We start from the raw sequence: 20,318 nt of genomic DNA, 5'->3' as shown, positions 1-20,318 counted from the left end.
GAAAAGCAAAAGAAATCCAAAACAAGCAGAAGAAAGGAAAGAATAAAAGATCAGAGTGAAAATCAATGAAACAGAGCACAACAGAAAGAATATGGTTCTAGCCAGACTGGCTAAGGAAAGAGAAAACGAGGAAGAGAGAGAACAAAAATAAAATACCAACGCCAGAAGTAAGAAAGGTGATATTCTATAAGTGTTAGAAGGATAGAAGGATAATAAGGGTATTTCATGAACAATTTTATGCCAATAAATATAACAACTTAGATGAAATGAGCAAATTCCTTGAAAGGTAAACACTACCCACACTGACTCAAAATAAATAAATAACCTCCATAGACCTAGAATTATCTAAGAAATTGAATTTGTAGTTAAAATGTTTCCCACAAAGGAAAAATCAAGCTCAGATAGCTTCATTTGATGAATTGTCCCAAATACTTAAAGAAGAAATAATACTTTCCACACAAATTCTTCTAGACAATTGAAGACCAGAGAATAAATCTCAACTGACTCCATGAAGTCATTATTACTCTGATACCAAAATAAGACAAGGTCATTACAAGAAGACCACAAGTATCTCTTATGAACACAGATGGAAAAATTATTTTTAAAATGTCAGCAAATCAAATCCAACAATACATAAAAAGGATACATAATGCATCATGGCCAACTGGGATGTATCCCAGAAATGCAAAGTTGGTTTAACATTTGAAAATCAATGTAATTCAGCATATCAACACTCTAGAAGAAAAATCATATGATCTTCTCAATAAATGCATACAAATATTTGATAAAGGCCCACATCCATTCCTAATAAAAACTCAGCAAGCTAGGACTAAAAGAGAACTTCCTCAAGCCAATTAAAGGGCATATTTAAATATTAAAGAAACAAGAGAAATTCATTTATTCTAACTTCTTTTGATCTTCAATCTTTTCTTTATAAAATCTTGCCATGTGTTATGCAAATTTAGCATCAAGAGACTATTTAGAATGTATCAAAAACTTGAAGATTAAGTGTGGACTCACAGGATAAACAATGACCTAAGTCCACAAACCCTTCCCTGACTTCTAAACTTAATATCAGAGACTGAGGTAAGTCGCAGTTTCCTCATCTCTGAAATAGAAATGGTGACAACTTATGTCTGACGTGTCTCTCGAGAATGAGGTCATGTCTACAGAACACATATGTGGGAGAAAAAGTGTTAGATAAGTAGTGATATTTAGAGCTGTTGTAAGATATAAAATTATATATCTTGTAAGATATAAAATTATAATAGACTTTAAATTTTTGAATATGGGAACCTTGGATTTTAAAAATATATATTAAGCCAGACATTTAAGAGTTCACCACTGTGAGTTTCTCACTCAACATTGAGCAAGCCTGGACACATCAGCATCTCTAATGTATGAAAAGCACAACTCCTCACCTCCATTCCCAACAAATTAACAAAAGAAGACAAAACTGAAGTCTTCTCCCTGATGCCCAAATGGTGGAATGCAGTAAAGAGGCAAAAGCTGAACTATCATAACCATATAACCATACATCAACAGCAAAGTCATCTTCCCTGCTTTCAAGAGCTGGTATTCCTATCTAGTCTTTTGAAAGGGGGAAAAAAAAACAGCTGTAAATTTTCTTACCTGGGAAAAATATATGAACTTTTTTTAAAAATAACTGGCCAAACTATATTTTAGCAAAAAGCTAAATTATGTCAATAAACATAAGAGTGATAAAATATTTAAAATAAGATTAAAAAACAAGTAAAAATAATATGCTTAGAAGAGACAGTGAAATAAATAACTTTTTATATGCCTTTTTTTCCTATTCCTCCATCTCATCATTTTCTTCTACCTTTCTTTTCCTTCTTTTCTTCACTAAGGACTTGTTAGGAAGTAGTTTCTAGATCTGGGCAAGAATGAGTTAAAACTATCATGTTTCACAAAATAGATATTTATGATAGAATTAATTCTACATACATGGATAAGTATACTCATAAAGGAATATATAAATGATTTCTACATAAATGGATAACTATGAAGAATAGTAGTACATATATTGATATGAAAGGATATGAATTTTTAAACACATAAGAATTTATCGTAATGAGCATCATCCTTCAAAGTACAGAAGATTATTCTAATTGACAGAGAACCTCAAATAGAGTCTGACGTATTTTATTTTAATAAGCAATTGGGAGTCATTAAGAGAGGAACACGGGGCTTCCCTGATGGCTCAGCAGTAAAGAATCTACCTACAATGCAGAAGACACAGGAGATGTGGGTTAGATCCCTGAGTCAGGAAGATCCCCTGGAAGAGGAAATGGCTACGTACTCCAGTATTCTTTCCCGAAAAATCCCATGGGCAGAGGAGCCTGTCAAGCTACAGTCCAAAGGATCCCAAAGACACTGACTGAGCAATTGGGCACAGAACAGCACAAGGGAGGGACATAAAGCTATGTTTAAATTAATATATAATTTAATAAATAATGCTACACTATAAAAGCAGAATTAACCAAAATTCAATTATGTTAGATAATGGACAAAAGAAAAGGAGAAGCCTCCCCCACCCCTCAAAAACAAAAAGCTGAAAATTTTCAGCCTGGAGAATCATGAAAATATTAGTATCACTGGAGATACTAACATCAATGGAGATTACACAGCAAGTGAAAGAAAATGAACCCTGTTTTAGATATGCTGCATATGATATTTCAGAGGAACCCTCAAACGGAATAATTTAATTGATAATCAAAGTTGGAAACACATTAGAGAGAGAGAAAAAATAAGCCTCATCAACACAGAAATGACAGTTAAAGCCTTAAAAGTAGAAGATATCTGAAGTAAACGTAGAATAATGATGAATAATAATGAAGGGAAGAAAGGCATATTGGTGACTGAACTTTAGGGAATACCCTCTGTGTTACCAGAGAAGCACTACATAGTACTCACCACACAATGTGTATTTTCACTTGTCCTTGTGGCAAGGCCGAGATTCAATAAAGGTTTACTGGACAAAAGTTCAGATAGATCATTAGGGACAGAGAAGAAAGAAAATTTTAAAAGAATGTAAACTATTAGAGATGTAGGGAACCAGGGAGAGTATCTTGGTTTATTGCTGTTGCTGTTGTTCAGTCACTAAGCTGTGTCCGACTCTTCGCAACCCCGTGGATTGCAGCACATCAGGCTCCTCTGTCTTCCACTATCTCCTGGAGCTTGCTCAAATTCATGTCCATTGAGTCAGTGATGCTATCTAATCATCTCATCTGTTGTTTATTAATCCAGCATAAAGAAAACACCCAGAAATATAAGGCTGTTTGTATAGGAATTGATCTGAAGTATTCAAGAGCCAGAGGAAAAGTTCCCCTAGAGAGAGGGGAGTCCTTATTTTGGACACGGATAGAAATCATCTGAGCAATGAAAAAGATTTAACAGCTAACAAATTGAATTCAGAGGCATACTATTAATTTTGTACAGGTATGTGATTCTTTATCACCAGGAAATTTGATGGTTAATCCATCAGCCACCAGAGACATACTGATGAAGTTAATTAATAATGAAAAGATTTGCGAAAGGACCAATTTAAAGCAGTTTGCTAATGTTATAGGAATGCTGAATAACAATAGTAATAAAGGCATAATTAATGGTACATAAACCAGAGAGCTAAGGGATTCAAATCATCTTGGACAATTTCCTTTGTGAGCTTTACTGAGTTATTTTTGTTACTAATTAGTAAGAATAAATAGCATTATCAAGTGGAAGCTAATATTATGAGGCCTAACAGCTGGAGAGAAGACGGGCTAAAGTTGGCCACTAAATGTGACTGACAATGAGCAAATGACTCAACTTTTATTGTGTACTTGATGTGCAGTACTTCCTCTTTATACAAATGTTAGCCACCTCGACTTTATCACAAGGATATGAAAATAGTTTAAATAAATATGCACAAAATTTGTTAAAATAACAAATTAAGTCAAAAAGACACAAACTGTCCAAAGTTTGTATTAGCATAATAAATAGACGGTTATTCCATAAACTATGCTCAACACCTTCTCCCTAGTGTTAACCACTTCCTTGTACTTAGATGGCTCTTCACTTTTTTCAAAGCACTTTCACAAATATTAGTCAAAGATTAGTCAAAGACCATACATTATGTATGATCTAACCACTCATTGTGCCATACAGGTTTATGTTGCAGGAAATAGTCTTTCTCCTCCCTGGTGTTAATGACATATTCTCTTTTATTTTTATGAATTTTCATTTCTTTCAAAGCACTTTCACACACTTAAATGGAGCAGCAGCATTAAGAATGATCTTTCCACTCTTTGCATCATCTCAATGGCATAATCCAAAAAAGCAGAGAACTAAAAGATTGATAAATGGACTGGATGATTTTGAGGCAGTCAATTCATGATTCTTAAAGTTGAATTCAGATTTTCTAAAAGTCTTAGAATTGCAGCAAACTCTCCAGGACAGTAAGCCAATTCTCTCTTTCTTCCAGGCACTGGCTTTGGGAGGCAGTATAATTAAATAATTAAGATATCTTAAATTCGGGATTAAGGGGAGAAACCAAATATATCATGTTTACCAGTGCAACCCCTCTATGTCAAGCACAAAGCTAAGTAAACAGTAAATACTCAAGAAATCATCGTTTTGATTGTCACCACAGGGAGAAAATTCTACCCAAGCTCCCACAGAATATCTCCTACAGAGTGAAGAACAAGTCTCAATTTATTTTTTGTTTTATTACATGTCCTTAATAATTACTGCTTTTAAATGTGTGTACACCAAGCAGAATATAAACAAATTAAAACCACACAGCAAAAAGCTGAAGGATACAGACAGCTGGAAAATATCAATAGATTCAGAGGGCCAAGAAAATTTCAAAGGCAAATGGGAATATACCTGATGACCCTTAAATTAATAAGCAAACACTTTTAAATCCCCATGGTTAAACTAAAAATTACTTCAAAAAAGAAGTTTCAAAAGGCAGAACTGTTTCCTATATGTTTATGTCTTTAGTCTTTCATACTGTGAGTTACAAAAAATACATATGGTATTTTTTTTTCTTTGATATGACCAAGATTAAGGCAGGTACTTTGGTTTTAGGTGATTGAACTGCTGGAAATCTAGGTATAAATTAAAATTTTAAATTGATTGTATCTTAAAAAGCATTAAGAAACCATTCCATTTTAAAAAGTCCAATGGTTATACATTTCACAAACATTTATTTTATAACATTATATCCTTCTAATGTAGCTTTTGGGTTGTTTCTATATTTAATACACGGCATATTTTCTTAAAGAATGACAACATAAGCTTAAAAAAACACTACAATCTACTTATACTTCAGATTTAACTGGGAAAAGTTTCTTTTAAAAAATTATTTTGTAAAAGTTGTAAATTTAGCACTCATTAGGAAAAGACAAGCCCATTGGATAATAGTTACAAACCACACAGCCATAAAAGATAAAAGGGGAAGCACAGTGGTTCTCCAATCATTCTGGTCTCCTTAAACTAATGCATGTCCTTTGGTTGTAGATTATTCTCAAGTCAAAGGAAAAAAAACTTCTAAAATCAAGGTCACTGAAAATGCCTAAACCATACCAACTTTGACATGTGTAAAACAATGTTAAAACTGGCCAAAATGATTTATAGTAAAGCATTTTCCATATACTATTTCTCTGAGATAGATGGAAACAAATACTTTACTAAAGATTGTATTTCACATCTGAGAAAACTTTGCTTGAGGTTGTATGGAAAGTATTCAGAGAACAGTGACCTAGGTATCTTGTCTTAGGCCTAGACAATTTTTTTCCTGTATCTATACAATTTTATAGATCTTTCAGTAGTATTCCAGATAAACTACAGGATAAACTATTGCATAAAACATTTGTATACTAAAAAGGTATTCACTGTTTATCTGAAATTCTAATTTAAGTGGGAGTCATAGTTTTATTTGCTGTATCTGACAACCCTATCTTTCAGTATATATTGTTTGTTTCAGAAAATACCAAATTTATTGACTGGAAGAGATTTAATCTTGTGGAAGCTGGGTATAATTCTTTACCTTTAAGGAGCTTCTTGAGGACCAAACCACCATAAATGCTTCCTGCAGCAGCAACTGCAAGAAACAGAACACAAAGAAGTATCACAAATGAAGCAAGTAAATGGATTTTATCTAAAGAATCATATGGGAGCCTGAAATCACTATTGATAGATACAGAATATTTAAAAGATGGTCACTAATAATGACCATCATAGAGAAAGCAAGGGAATTTCATGGATTACAAAGAAAGCAAGGGAATTCCTGAAAAACATCTACATCTGCTTCACTGACTACACTAAAGCCCTTGACTGTGTGAATCACAACTAACGGTGGAAAATTCTTAAAAGACACAGGACTATTAGACCACCTTAGCTGTCTCCTGAGAAACTAATATTTGGGCCAAGAAGCAACAATTAGAACAGGACATGGAACAACTGACCAGTTCAAAATTGAGAAAGGAATACGTCAAGGCTGTATATTGTCACCCTGCTTATTTAACTTCTTTGCAGAGTACATCATGCAGAATGCTGGCCTGGATGACTCACCAACTAGAATCAAGCAGGATTGCCGGGAGAAATAACAACAACCTCAGATATGCAGATGATACCACTCTAATGGCAGGAAGTGAAGAGAAACTAAAGAGCCTCTTGATGAGGGTGAAAGAGGAGTGAAAAGGCTGATTAAAACTGAATATTCAAAAAACTAAGATCCTGGCATCAGGTCCTGTCTTGCTGTATCTCACTGTTCGCTGAGGCATGAGCCAGGAAGCTGCAAGAAAACTCAAGGAGCCGTAGGAACTGCAACCATGTTTATTCTCTCCTGACTGGCACGGCAGCCATGGCAGCAGCAGACATGCTGCGGTCACTCACAGTTGACCCAGCGGACACAGCGTAACTGGGCCACGACACAGCCATAATGTGGACACAATGGTGTTTCAGATGGGGCTTATATATGTTTACAGAACAAAAGTGGCCTGTGGCCAAGCCAGTACATTGTGACGTGCATGCGCAGAGCTCTTACAAGTGATCTCAGCTGTTACGTAACCATGTATTTAGAGAACGTGGGGTGGGGAGCAGGAGAGTCCATGGGGCAGAGGGCTTGACCATCGCTTTCTTGGCTAATTTGCTCTTTCCCTACAGGTCCCACCATTTCATGGCAAATAGAAAGGGGAAAAGTGGAAACCATGACAGATTTCCTTGGGCTCCAAAGTCATTGCAGACGATGACTGCAGTTGTGAAATTAAAAGACGCTTGCTCCTTGCAATAAAAGCTGTAACAAACCTAGACAGTGTATTAAAAAGCAAAGATATTACTTTGTCGACAAAGGTCCGTACAGTCAAAGCTATAGTTTTTCCAGTAGTCAAGTATGGATGTGAGAGTTGGACCAAAAGAAGACTGAATGCTGAAGAACTGATGCTTTCAAATTGTGGTGCTGGAGAAGACTCTTGAGGGTCCCTAGGACTGCAAGGAAATCAATCCTGAATATTCATTGAAAGGGCTGAAGCTGAAGCTCCAATACTCTAGTTACCTGAGGCAAAGAGCTGACTCATTGGAAAAGACCCTGATGCTGGGGAAGATTGAAGGCAAAAGAAGAAGGCGGCAGCAGAGGATAAGATGGTTAGATGGCATTACCAACTCAATAGACATGAATCTGAGCAAACTTTGGGAGATAGTGAAGGACAGGGAAGCCTGGCATGCCGCAGTCCATGGGGTCGCAAAGAGTTGGCCACGACTTAGTGACTGAACAACTAACAAAAAGCACCAAAGAAGTACTGGAGGCTCCAACTGTTCAGGGGCAGAATAACTTCTTAGAGAGGAGAACCAAACAGCAACTCCTTTACCCATATTAAATACCAGGGCTGCCTCTTGGATATTACTATTCCTGATAGAAAAAAAAATCACAGGAAGACTGCGAACTGTGGCTAATAACCAGAGTATCTCATGCCAATAAGTCATATTCCAGTATAAGATTCAATTAACATTTTTGGTCTTTCTTTTAACCAATTCAGTCTTTAGTAAATTTACTCTTTACCAGCCTATCAGGTAAGAATTTTCTGTACTCAGAGTTCTAAATCAGAACATTAGAACACCTAGAACAATAATTCTTCAGGGAAAGAAGGTAAGTGAGGAAACAGGCCCCTAAGAGGGTGAGGAAGATCACAACCACCTGGAGGCTTTTTTCCCAAGTGATGTGACCCCATAGTTAAGAATCTAAGAATCACTGCCGTAAGAACCAATGGAAATGTATCTATACCTCAAGAAATATGTATTCTTCTGGCAGGGAAAAAAGGTTGAGAATCTAGATCTAGAGTAAGAGGCAATATCATTCTCCAAATGTGTGCTGTCCAATACAGTAGCTGTGCGTGCATGCATGCTAAGTCACTCAGTTGTGTCCAACTCTTTGCAACCGTATGGACTGCAGCCCGCCAGGCTCCTCTGTCCATGGGATTCTCCAGGCAAGAATCCTGGAGTGGGCTGCTGTGCCCTCCTCCAAAGGATCTTCTCAACCCAGGGATCAAATCCAGCGGCTTAAGTCTCCTGCTAGCTTTTTATCACTAGCGCCACCTGGGAAGCCCAATACAGTAGCTACTAGCTATTACTACATGAGGCTATTTCAATTTAGTTAAATGAAAAATTCCTTTAACAAAAATTTAACAATTTTTTGATTTAACAAAAAGCATTTTTAAACTTAGTGTTCTACACAGGCATACGCTAGTTCTGACTTAAAGGAGTGGGTGACTTGCCACTGGGACGGGGATTGGGAAGCTGCTGGCAGGCTGGCACTAGAGATCAGTGAGGGGCTAGGACATTTACAAGAAACAAACCACAAGCTGCGTGCCTCACAGTGTGCCCATGATGCTTCTTCACTGCACATCTCAGTATCCTCTAACATCCTTTCTTAGTTTTAACGAGTATCCTATCAACAAATTGTTGGAAACAGATCACCTGGGGTGAACACGTGCAGGGAGAACAATCATCCTGCCTGCTTCACAGATTTTCAGCTATGCTTCCAATCTTTCTGTACTAAAGTAATAAAGTGCTATCCTTCAAATGCAAAGATGACAGAACAGGTATTTTTAAGTAACAACATTGCCCCAAATTCTCTTTATAGAACACAAGATGACTTAAGGGCTTCCCTGGTGGTTCAGTGGTAAAGAATCCGCCTGCCAATGCAGAACACACAGATTCAATCCCTGATCTGGGAAGATCCCACCTGGCTTGGAGCAACTAAGCCTACGCACCACACCTATTGAGCCTGTGCTCTAGAGCCTGGCAGCTGCAACTACCGAGCTCATTGCTGAAGCCTGCGCACCCTAGAGCCCATGCTCCACAACAAAAGAAGCCACTGCAAGAAGCCCGTGTACTGCAACTGGAGAGTAGCCTCCGCCTTCTGCAACTAGAGAAAAGCCCACGCAGCAATGAAGACCCAGAACATCAAAAAATTAAAGAAAACTTTTTTTTAAAGTCAGGTTATAAAAACAAACAAAAAAAGATGATTAAAAAAACTACAAGGTTACATATGTTTGGGAAATGCTATATACTAGAGCCCATTTTTAAAGATTCACAGTCCGTGCTGGCATATTAAAAGTTCTGAGATCTAAAATAACAAAATTCATTTGATTTTAACCAGCAACCCCAAGTTTAGAGAACTGCATAACTTCTTTCTCAAAATTCATATAAACATCCTGTAACACACATTTTGGAAAACACTGGAATTGTTAAAGCCTTCAACAATGACAGGAAAAACTATATATAGTCATTTCTCAGCTTCTCACAGATGGATCATTCCAGCAATGAAATTTTCTGATTTGTTGTGAGTTTCATGATGTGCCTCTGAAAGAGATTTTGAAGACCTAAGGCCCAACACTTGTGAATATGACCTTATTTGGAAATAGAGTCTTCACGCTGCTGCTAAGCCACTTTAGTCGGGTCCGACTCTGTGCAACCCCATAGACAGGAGCCCACCAGGCTCCCCTGTCCCTGGGATTTTCCAGGCAAAAACACTGGAGTGGGTTGCCATTTCCTTCTCCAATGCATGAAAGTGAAAAGTGAAAGTGAAGTTGCTCAGTTGTATCTGACTCTTAGCGACCCCATGGACTGCAGCCTACTAGGCTCCTCCATCCATGGGATTTTCCAGGCAAGAGTACTGGAGTGGGGTGAGGGTCTTCATAGACGTTATCAACTTAAGATGAAGTCATACTGGATTAAGGTGGCTCTAAATCCAACTGATGTCCTTATAAGAAGGCCACGTGAAAACACAGATATACACAAGGGAGAACATTACATGAAGACAGAGATGGAGGCTGGAGCAATGTATCTGCAAGTCAAGGAACACCGAGGGCTTGCTGGCAACTACCAGAAGGTAGGAGGGAGCTAAGCAATCGATTTCTCCCTCAGAGCCTCCAGAAGGAATCAACCCTACTGCTATCTTGACTGTGGACTTCTGGCCTTCATAACTATAAGACAATAAATTTAAGCCACCCAGTTTGTGGTACTTTGTTACAGCAACACTAGGTAATGAATATGTTATTCTTCATCATCAGAGATTTCAGGCCAATGACATCACTCACTTTCAGATAAAGATGGCAGATTGAACATACATATCTACTTTCACTCCCTCCTGAAATCTCAGTAAAACAATAGAAAAGGAATATTTTTAGAAGTAATAAACCTACAAAGATACAGAAAAAGAGAGATGACTTTAATGAAATTGTATTAGGTTGGTGCAAAAGCTATTGCAGGTTTGCACTGTTGCCATTTGTCATTTGATATTGGAAAGGAAAAAAAAGTGAAAATGTTAGTTGCTTGGTCATATCCAACAACCCTTTGCGACCCCACAGATGTAGCCCACCAGGCTCCTCTGTCCATAGAATTTTCCGGGCAAGAATACTGGATTGGTAGCTATTCCCTTCTCCAGGGAATCTTCTGGACCCAGGAATCAACCTGAGTCTTCTGCATTGCAGGCAGATTCTTTACCATCTGATACTGGGATACATTTTTAAATAAATGAAGTTATGTTATACATTGTTTTAATGCTCATTTCTTGGTTTGGTTTTTTCCTAATGACATTACTTGCTGTTTATTTTATATTTATTTGAGACTATGGAAATGATGTTAGACAAAAAGCAAATTCAAGCGATTTTCTTGAGTTCAAAATGGATTGTAAAGCAATGAAGACAACTCACGACATCAACAATGCATGTGGCCCAGGAACTGCAAATGAATGGACAGTGCAGTGGTGGTTCAAGAAGTTCTGCAAAGGAGACAAGAGCCTTGAAGAAAAGGACTATAGTGGCCGGCCATCAGAAGTTGACAACAACCAATTGAGAGTCATCATCAAAGCTGATCCTCTTACAACTACAGAAGTTGCCAAAGAACTCAATGTCATCCATTCTATGATTGCTTGGCATTTGAAGCAAATTGGAACAAAGAAGCAGCTTGATAAATGGGTGCTTCATGAGCTGACCAAAATTTTTAAAAATTGTCATTTTGAAGGGTCGTCTTCTCTTATTCTATGCAACAATGAATCATTTCTCGATCAAATTGTGATGTGCAACGAAAAATGGATTTTATATGACAACCAGCTCAGTGTCTGAACTGAGAAGCTCCAAAGCACTTCCCAAAGCTAAACTTACAACAAAAAAAGGTCACAGTCACCGGTGGTCTGCTGCCGATCTGATCCACGGCAGCTTTCTTGGGGCTTCCCAGGTGGTGCTAGTGGTAAAGAATCCGCCTGCCAATGAAGGAGACATTAAGAGACATTGGTTTGATCCCTGGGTTGGGACAATCCCTTCTGAACCCCAGCAAAAACCCTTACATCTGAGAAGTATGCTCAGCAAACCAATGAGATGCACTGAAAACTGCAACACCTGCAGCCCACATTGGTCAACAAAAAGGGCCCAATTCTTCTCCATGACAAAGCCCAACTACACGTCTCACAACAAATGCTTCAAAAGGTGAATGAACTGGGCCACCACATTTTGCCTCATCCACCATATTCACCTGCTGCTGCTGCTGCTAAGTTGCTTCAGTCATGTCCGACTCTGTGCAACCCCATGCACTACAGCCCACCAGGTTCCCCCGTCCCTGGGATTCTCCAGGCAAGAGTACTGGAGTGGGGTGCCTTCTCCAACCATATTCACCTGACCTCTTGCCAATCAACTACCACCTCTTCAAGCATCTTGACAAGTTTTTGCAGGGAAAACGCCTCCACAACCATCAGGAGGAAGAAAATGCTTTCCAAAAGTTAATCGAAGCCCGAAGCACAGATTTTTACACTATAGGAATAAACAAACTTATTTCTCATTTGGCAGAAATCTGTTGATTGTAATGGTTCCGATTTCGATTAATAAAGATGTTTGAGCCTAGTTGTAAGGATTTAAAATTCATGGTCCAAAACTGCAATTACACTTGCACCAACCTAATAGAAACAGAAAAGCCAGAGAACTAGTGGGAAAGGACTTAGGTCTCAAGAATCAAAAAACTGAGTTATAAGCAAAAAAAGGCGAAGATGAAGAAACAATACCAAATATACAAAAAAATCCCCCCAAACTCAAAACTGGCTGTATCAGGAACCTCTAGAAGTAGAGGTGGGATCCATAATAAGGAGTCAGGTGAAAAAATGAATTTAAGAAGTAGGCAAATCTTTAAATTCCCTTCTCCACTCAGCCTTCTAAGGACTGGTCCCTCCTAAATTTGGTAAGGGGTTGGGGAGAAGTTATTCTGTGAAAAGATAGAAGCGAGGGTCTCTGGGCTGGGAACTTAAGTTGTACTATTAAAAACAAATGGACTGAGTGAACATAAACACTAAATGCTAAGACACAACCTCCCATCCCCGATCTCTCAAATTCCAGAATGCTGGCAATCTGGTTTTTATCCACTTGGTGAGAGACTCTGAACATATGCATAGAAAAATCTGGAAGAATACATATTGCATGTTAATCATTATCTCATGCAGTGAGATTACTGAAGAGTCTCACTTTCCATAATATGAACTGAAGTGAAGTGAAAATCATTCAGTCATGTCTGACTCTTTGCGATCCCATGGACTATATAGTCCATGGAATTCTCCAGGCCAGAATACTAGAGTGAGTAGCCTTTCCGTTCTCCAGGGAATCTTCCCAACCCAGGGATCAAACCCAGGTCTCCCGTACTGCAGGCAGATTCTTTACCAGCTGAACCACAAGGAGAGCCCAAGAATACTGAAGTGGGTAGCCTATCCCTTCTCCAGTGGATCTTCCCAATCCAGGAATCGAACTGGAGTCTCCTGCATTGCAGGTGGATTCTTTACCAACTGAGCTATGAGGGAAGCCCCCATCCATAGTATATGTTTCTATAATGTTATAATGTTTCATGACAAGCACATATCACCTTTCCTCCTGCCAAAAAGAATAAAAATATAAAGATCAGAGACAATAAACAGAAGAGAAATGCTCCTTATACTAGATGGACTGAAGCGGTCCATTAGGCTCAAAATGTCTATGTAATTCAGTTTCTTGCCAAAAGCTGTGTGGCTCAAGTCCTTTGCTTGGAGTGAAATCACCCTGCCACTCTGACCACAGTTTATTTGATCATGATCAGTGCACAAGCTAATACAACCATATGCAGAAAAACATCACTCTCGCCGTGTAGCTAACTACCTCCTTCAGGAATGGTGGGGACTCTGTCCAGTCAGAAGGGAGTTCACGCAGAGTTAACAGCAAACCAAACTATCACACCCTTCTTAAAGATGTTTACTGCTAGGTACACAAAGAGAAGACAGGTCATTCGGTTCAAGTGTGAAATGTCTTGTAGTGCCTAACCTACTATCCAATCTCAACTGGGACTCAGGGTGACTTCTCTAAGGCTAACAGGACAACTTAATTCCAAAATATCCTTCAATAAACTTATACACACACACCAAAAAAGCAAGACAAAAAAGTTTCCACTTCACAAATTCAAGAAAATTAGTTATCAGGGACACTCAACGCATCAGCTTTCCAAGAATACAGGCAAAAAATGACAATAAGAGGCAAATGGAAGAAACATATATTTTCAAATTAACTGCAAGTTAGGATTATCAAAGTATGCACCATTCATCATTTCATTTCTTTTCGTTTTTTGGCTCTTTTCCAACTACCAAAAGCTGGGTATAAAAGAGATAAAATTCAACGTAATGTAATTTAGCTGTGAAAAAGGAAGTTAAAACCAAGAGCAAGAGTCAGATGGTTTCTGAGTAATTGGAATTTAAACCAGTAAAATAAATAATCTTCTGATAAGTCATTCTACTCACCTTTCCTGTATGACAGATTTGTAAATCTATCACCAGATACTTATTTCATAATCATTTAAGTTTAATTATGGAACAATTTGAGTTTAATTATGGAACAATACTGGAGCTGATAAAACAGTAATTGAAAATTTTAAATAAAATATAACATAAAATATGACAAAACAGATTGAAATTAATATTTTTTCTTCCTCCACTTACTAGTTGTTACACAGTGAAGAGTATTTGCTTGGTGCTTAGAATTTAATGCTTCTATGGAAATCACTAGCTGTCCTTCTAGCAACGCTCCCTTTGATACTCCTGCTGTTTCACACCTCTGGTAAATTATTAAATATTTCAAAATCTGGAAAGGGCACAATTCAAAGAAACCACAATCTTCTTTAAAAATCATGGTAATAATAAACTTGTATGATACAGTTAATAATTCTGATATCCAAAAAAATAATATTCTTTCTTGCAAAATGTCAGATTTACATTTGTTAAGAACAAAGCATTGTGTCTAAACAGAAGAAATAGCTAAATGAGTGACATAAAAAGGGACAGTGAAATTCAACACAATGTCCAAAACAGGAAATGAAGACAACAAATTGCTTTATTCAAAGGATAAATTCATCTGGAAATAATAAGTTGGAAAAATTAAGTGGGAGTTTGTTTCTCCTGTTTCTTTTTTTCTTTCCAAATATAAGTCAACATGAAGATTATGAATAATAATGGCATCTGCTTGTGAATCTTTACTTTTCATTGTATCAACATTTCCCAGGGTCAGAATACTAGTTAAGAGCACTGACTTTGGAAGCAGATACCTGGGTTTGAAACCCTGATGAGTCAAATACTATCACGTGACCTTGTGCAAGTTGCTTAACTTCTCTGTAGCACTGCTTCCTCACTTATAAAAATGAGGACAAATTACCACATATGACGGCTGCTGAACGTAAGCAAAACAATACATTCAAAATGTTTAACACAGTGCCTGGCAGATAGTAAATGCTTAATAAATATTAGCTATTATTTCTAATAAAGTCATCTGCACACAATATTCTAAGTTGAACAGGTCTCCAAGGTATCTTGGTAAAACATTCAATCTTGATAATTTTAAAATAACATATATTGTATTTAATTTCCATGATTATTTATGAAAGTAGACTCTCACTTCCAAACTGAGGTACCTGTAGCAAAAATTATTACCCCCCCTTTTTTAAAGGCAGAAAGAACTCAGCATGAGAACATGGGAACTAAGATCCTAATTTGTACCAGTTTGTAAGGATGGTTTTCAGGCTTTTCTACAGTCTAACACTTTCCCTCACACATCCTCTGACTTACTGTGCTCCCTCTATTCAGATTTTCCCGCAGTTTCTTTATCCATAATGAGAGAGCAGTAGGGAAAAGAACACTAGCCTGTGAGTCAGAAGCTCTGGGTTCTATCCAAGGTTCTGTCATCTGTAAAATCTAAACCTCCAACTTTGACAACAAAGGCAGGAAAATTGGGAAAACTCAAGGTGCCTTTAGGTTAACCTCTTGTAGCCTATGGTTCTATTTGATCTGTTTCTGTGGTAAAGAATCCGCCTGCCAAGGCAGGAGACCTGGGTTCCACCTCCGGGTCAGGAAGATCCCCTGAAGGAAGGCATGGCAACCCACTTCAGTATTCTTGCCTGGGAAATTCCATGGACAGAGGAGCCTGGCTGGCCACAGTCCATAGGGTCGCAAGAGAGCCCGAAATGACTCAGTGATTAAACAACAAACAAGTAATTAAGTACTAGCTAGTAGTAGAAGTTTTCCCAATCTTCCTGCCTTCTTTGTTGTCAAAGAAAGTTGGAGGTTTAGATTTTACAGATGACAGAATCTAGGACAGAACCCACACCTTATGAGTTCTGCTTCTGTGAATAACTGACTCATTGGAATAAGATCCTGATGCTGGGAAAGAGCGAAGGCAGGAGGAAAAGGGGACGACAGAGGATGAGATGGTTGGATGGCATCACCGACCGGATGAACATGAAGTTTCAGCAAGCTCCGGGACTTGGCGATGAACAGGGAGGCCTGGCTGCTGCAGTCCATGGGTCGCAGAGTCGGACACGACTGAGCGACTGAGCGACTGAACTGAATGCCTAGTAATTAATCCGTCTACGGTTTACAGTTAACTACCAGGTCAGTAGTTAAGAATTCAATCAGGTAAGGCTGTGGAAACTGTCACGAATGAACGAAAGCGGCCACTCTGTGCGAGGTGTTCAGTCCCACCCTCCAGAGCATCTCGGGTCCACGGTAATCTGAACTGGGTTACTGAGGCGTTCGAACCTCAGGTTCTCATCACCTCGCTGCTCCGGGCCCTGACCCAGGAATCCCCTTCACACCTCTGGTGACCCGCGGGCCTGACCCGGCTTTCCCTCGCCCCCACTTTAGCACAAGTTGGCGTCGACTCCCCCTGCCCCCCGCCCAGCGCGCCCATCCCTGTTGTCCGCGCGCTCTCCCGGCGCGGGATGCCATCCGAGCTCGAACCCTAGCGTCCGCTGAGGTGTGGCAAACCCTTGAGCTTCCTGAGCAGCTTTCTTGGGCGTCAGACGGGGGCGACACCCGCGCTCAGCGGACGGCCATGCCCCTCCCCACACACACTGACTAAATACTTCTGAGCGCCCCCCAGGTTTGACTGCCCAGGCGCTCCCACGCCTCGCGTCTCATCTGCACCTCACAACCCCGCGAGGGACAGGCTGACTTGAACCGAATCCTACCATTCCCGAACCTTCCTTCTCCCTCAGGCAACGCCAGACCCCTCTGCCCAAACTTCTCGGCCTCCTCACAAGACCCGTCTCCTCAGAGTGTCCTCCTTTGTTTTCTCTCCCTTCCCGGCATCACCTCGCAAACTGCCACGGCCGGCCCCTCCATTCCGCACCGGGAGCAGCAACCACGCCCAGTGGCCGGGCGCCCGCGGGGGCTACGACCTCCGCCCACGCCCACGCCCACGCCCACGCCCACACCCTCGGCTGGCAGCCGGACGCTGTCCCTTCCCCTTCCCCCGCCCCCGCGCGCGCGCGCCCCGCCCACCGGCCCGCTGCGCCTGCGCACTCGGGCCCCTTCCCCCAGACACGGAGAGCCGCCGGGACCTGCCTGGCGTGGCCGGGAGGGCCCTGCAGTGGCGGCGGCGGGCCGTGGGCGGATGGCTGGGCGCGCGCCGGCGATGGGGAGAGCCCGCGGGTGGCAGCCGAGGCTGTGGGCGAGCAGGAATGAGGCCAGGCCACGACTCCTTTCTCCCGAAAGAACTTTCCCACGGTCCCGCCGCGAGGTGCAGCCCTCAGCCGTTTGCCTCCGCCTGGAGAGGGACTGAAGTGCCGGATACGGGATACCCAAGCCGGTGCCTGACCTCCGAACAGTCTTACCTCCTGGTGGGGCTGCTCCAGGTGCCCCAAGCCAGCCTCTGATTCCCAGACTTTAGCAAATAAAAAAGTTACATGTTAATTTCAGGTTTTAAAAATATTTTAATCATACCTGTATCCTATGCAACATTTGGGACATAAATGTACTAAAAAGGGCTTTCCTGGTGGCTCAGAGGTTAAAGCGTCTGCCTGGAATGCGGGAGACTAGGTTCGATCCCTGGGTCGGGAAGATCCCCTGGAGAAGGAAATGGCAACCCACTCCAGTACTCTTGCCTAGAGAATCCCATGGAGGGAGGAGCCATGGGGTCATTGGTTCATCTGAAATTCAAAACTGGACTTTTGAAATTCAAGACTTGTATTTTGTCTGGCAACCTGTCCCGAGCAGGTCCCCAGCTTAATCCCGGGGTGCCCAGCCAGCGATAGTCAGGATTTGGAAAGGAACAAGCCCCCCATGTTTGTGCATTAAATATGCCAATGACAGGACCAGTGTTTCTTAGTCTCTAGCTCACGGGAGAAGCTCCGGGAGAGCATTCCCAGCTGATGGGAAAGAAGGTAGTCCTCCAGACTCTAGCCAGTGAGCTCAGGGCTGGTCAGGGAGGGGCAGGTAAGAGGGGCTTGAGCCCAAACTGATAATTTGGCAGCTGGTTCCTCAGACATCCAAAAGAAAACTCGTGAGAGAGTCCTGCCTGGCAGAGTTGCCCAAGAAGGAGGGTGGGGCAGGGTGTTGGCTGCTTTCCTTGGAAAATTCTTCCACCCCAGCTCCAAGAAGCCAGGACTGGGCAAAACCGGCAGAGGAGCTGGCAGAGTGCCTGTCCCATACACAGCTTTGGTGCTGCTCCAAAGTGTATGTCTACTGAGACCTGGATCATAGCCTTCTTCATCTTTGTTCAGTGCTGTGGACCATGCTCCCCACCTCTATTGCTCACAGGTAGACTTACTGGAGAAAAATGGCTTTCATTATATTTATGGAAAGTTCATCATAATACTGTCTGGGACTTGCTAAGAGAGCTGACATTTGGGAAATCATTGGTGCCTTCCTCTCCCTCACTCTCTTCTCTCTCAGGTGTCCCCTTTAGGAAGGTGATTGCAAGGGGAAGGGAGCTAAGATTGAATGACTGGCAGGACAGCCTGTTGTCAGATAGCACTGGCTCTTTACATACATTTTTATTTTACTCTCACAAGTACCTTGTGAGATCATTGTTATCTTCACTATTTGATGGGTGAGAAACCAAGGTACTGAAGATGGCTATTTAAAATATTTCCTATGGCAAGATGGCTATTTAAAATATATCCTATGGCAAGTGTTGGCTCGGCAGAAAATGCCCCACCTTGAGAATGATACTGGGATTCTCAGGAAGGGTGGAGAAACAGTGCCAGTGTAGAAGTACTTCAGATGAGTTGGTCTTCAAGCCCTTGTCCTTGGAGTGAACTTCAGGGGTAAACAGGCACTGGAACATCCAGCATCATCCTAGAGTTAACGAATGCCTAACAGAGGTAGCCAGGGACCAGACACAGGCAGAAGTGGGGAAGGGAGCCTGTGATCTGAGGGCCTGCCATCAGGATTGCTGCCATATAAACCACTGTAGTCAGCAAAGTTTGATGGGGACTTGCTGTGCTAAGTGGCCTTCCCCTTTCATTTATCTTCAGTAGTCCTCCCAACCTTGTAAGGGAGATATTGTTATAGTTGTTTTACAAATGATGAAACTGAGGTTCCAAGAGGAGGTTGTATGACACTGAGTTTGTAAATGGCAGAGCCAGAATATGAAATAATAAACTATTTATTTATTGGCTGCATTGGGTCTTAGTTGCATCATCCATGGCATGTGGACTCTTAGTTCCTCAACCAGGGGTTGCACGTGCATCCCCTGCATTGCAAAGCAGTTTCTTAACCACTGGACCACCGGGGAAACCCCTGAAATAAAAATCTCTTAACCACTCCTTCCACTTCCGTACAGCTATGCAGTGCATCTCTCACATGGATGTGACCTGCCTAACTGCTTGTCTCAGGGTTCTGCAGTATAGGGACATCAACACGACCAGGAGAAGCCAACCCCCTCTGTGCAAAAGCTAAGACAATGACCTCAGATACATTCAGCTCCCTACAAACTAAGGCTTGAATAAGCCACAGCTTCCACCCTTATGTCACCCGTCAGTGTGTGCCCCCATTCCGTTTGGGGTCTAGAACCTTACATACTATTGGACTGACTCCACATTATTAAAACTGTATTCACTCAGAGCCCATCCTCAAACTAGAGAAGGAAATGGCAACCCACTCCAGTACTCTTGTCTGGAGAATCCCATGGATGGAGGGGCCTGATAGGCTACAGCCCATGGCGTCGCAAAGAGTTGGACATGACTGAGCAACTTCAATTCAAAAATTCAATTCATCCTCAAACTAGTGGAGTTTTAGAGCCAGAAAGGATTGTAGAGGTTATCAGTGATACCCAACAGATGAAAAAATTGAAGCCCAAAGAAATGAAATTGTCTGTGTGAGGTTAAGTTCATTTGAGTCAACCAGGTCAATGAAGGAGCTTTTGGATGCTGCTCTGAACATGCTCAGTCTTATGAGCAGTGTCTCCAGGGGGCCAGTTCTCCCCAGTCCTTAGTCGTTGTTGTCTTTAAGTGGCTAAGTTGTGTCCAACTCTTTGCAACCC

The 20,318-nt window shown here is 41.0% G+C and overlaps 2 protein-coding genes across 15 annotated transcripts in view; one reads left to right on the top strand and one right to left on the bottom strand.

Moving 5' to 3' along the window:
• LOC114110099 (uncharacterized) overlaps nt 1-12,401 on the top strand; it is a 73,860-nt gene extending 61,459 nt beyond the window's left edge. For all 3 annotated transcript variants that reach the window (XR_009597855.1, XM_060404119.1, XM_060404118.1), the window contains one exon: nt 5,993-12,401. The gene's annotated coding sequence lies outside the window, so the exon portion shown is untranslated. The remainder of the gene's footprint in view (nt 1-5,992) is intronic.
• Nucleotides 1-17,206, bottom strand: part of TOP6BL (TOP6B like initiator of meiotic double strand breaks) — a 78,632-nt gene extending 61,426 nt beyond the window's left edge. For 6 of the 12 annotated variants that reach the window (XM_060404106.1, XM_060404109.1, XM_060404108.1 and 3 more), the window contains exons 1-3: nt 17,147-17,206; nt 14,504-14,645; nt 6,056-6,109 (exon numbers count right to left, since the gene is read on the bottom strand). In XM_060404106.1, coding sequence (XP_060260089.1) covers nt 6,056-6,109; nt 14,504-14,645; nt 17,147-17,176 — 226 coding nt within the window. In that variant the 5' untranslated portion in view covers nt 17,177-17,206. Of the gene's footprint in view, nt 1-6,055; nt 6,110-11,669; nt 11,768-14,503; nt 14,646-17,022 lie in introns of those variants that run through there. The other 6 variants (XM_060404110.1, XM_060404114.1, XM_060404113.1 and 3 more) reach the window with 5 other exon arrangements.
• Nucleotides 17,207-20,318: the final 3,112 nt, after the last annotated feature.

The sequence above is a fragment of the Ovis aries genome, chromosome 21 (genome assembly GCF_016772045.2).
Source record: "Ovis aries strain OAR_USU_Benz2616 breed Rambouillet chromosome 21, ARS-UI_Ramb_v3.0, whole genome shotgun sequence".
Taxonomy (NCBI): Eukaryota; Metazoa; Chordata; class Mammalia; order Artiodactyla; family Bovidae; genus Ovis; species Ovis aries.
The sequence above is the reverse complement of the archived record's forward strand: the minus strand, read 5'-3'. Positions and strand labels throughout refer to the sequence as shown.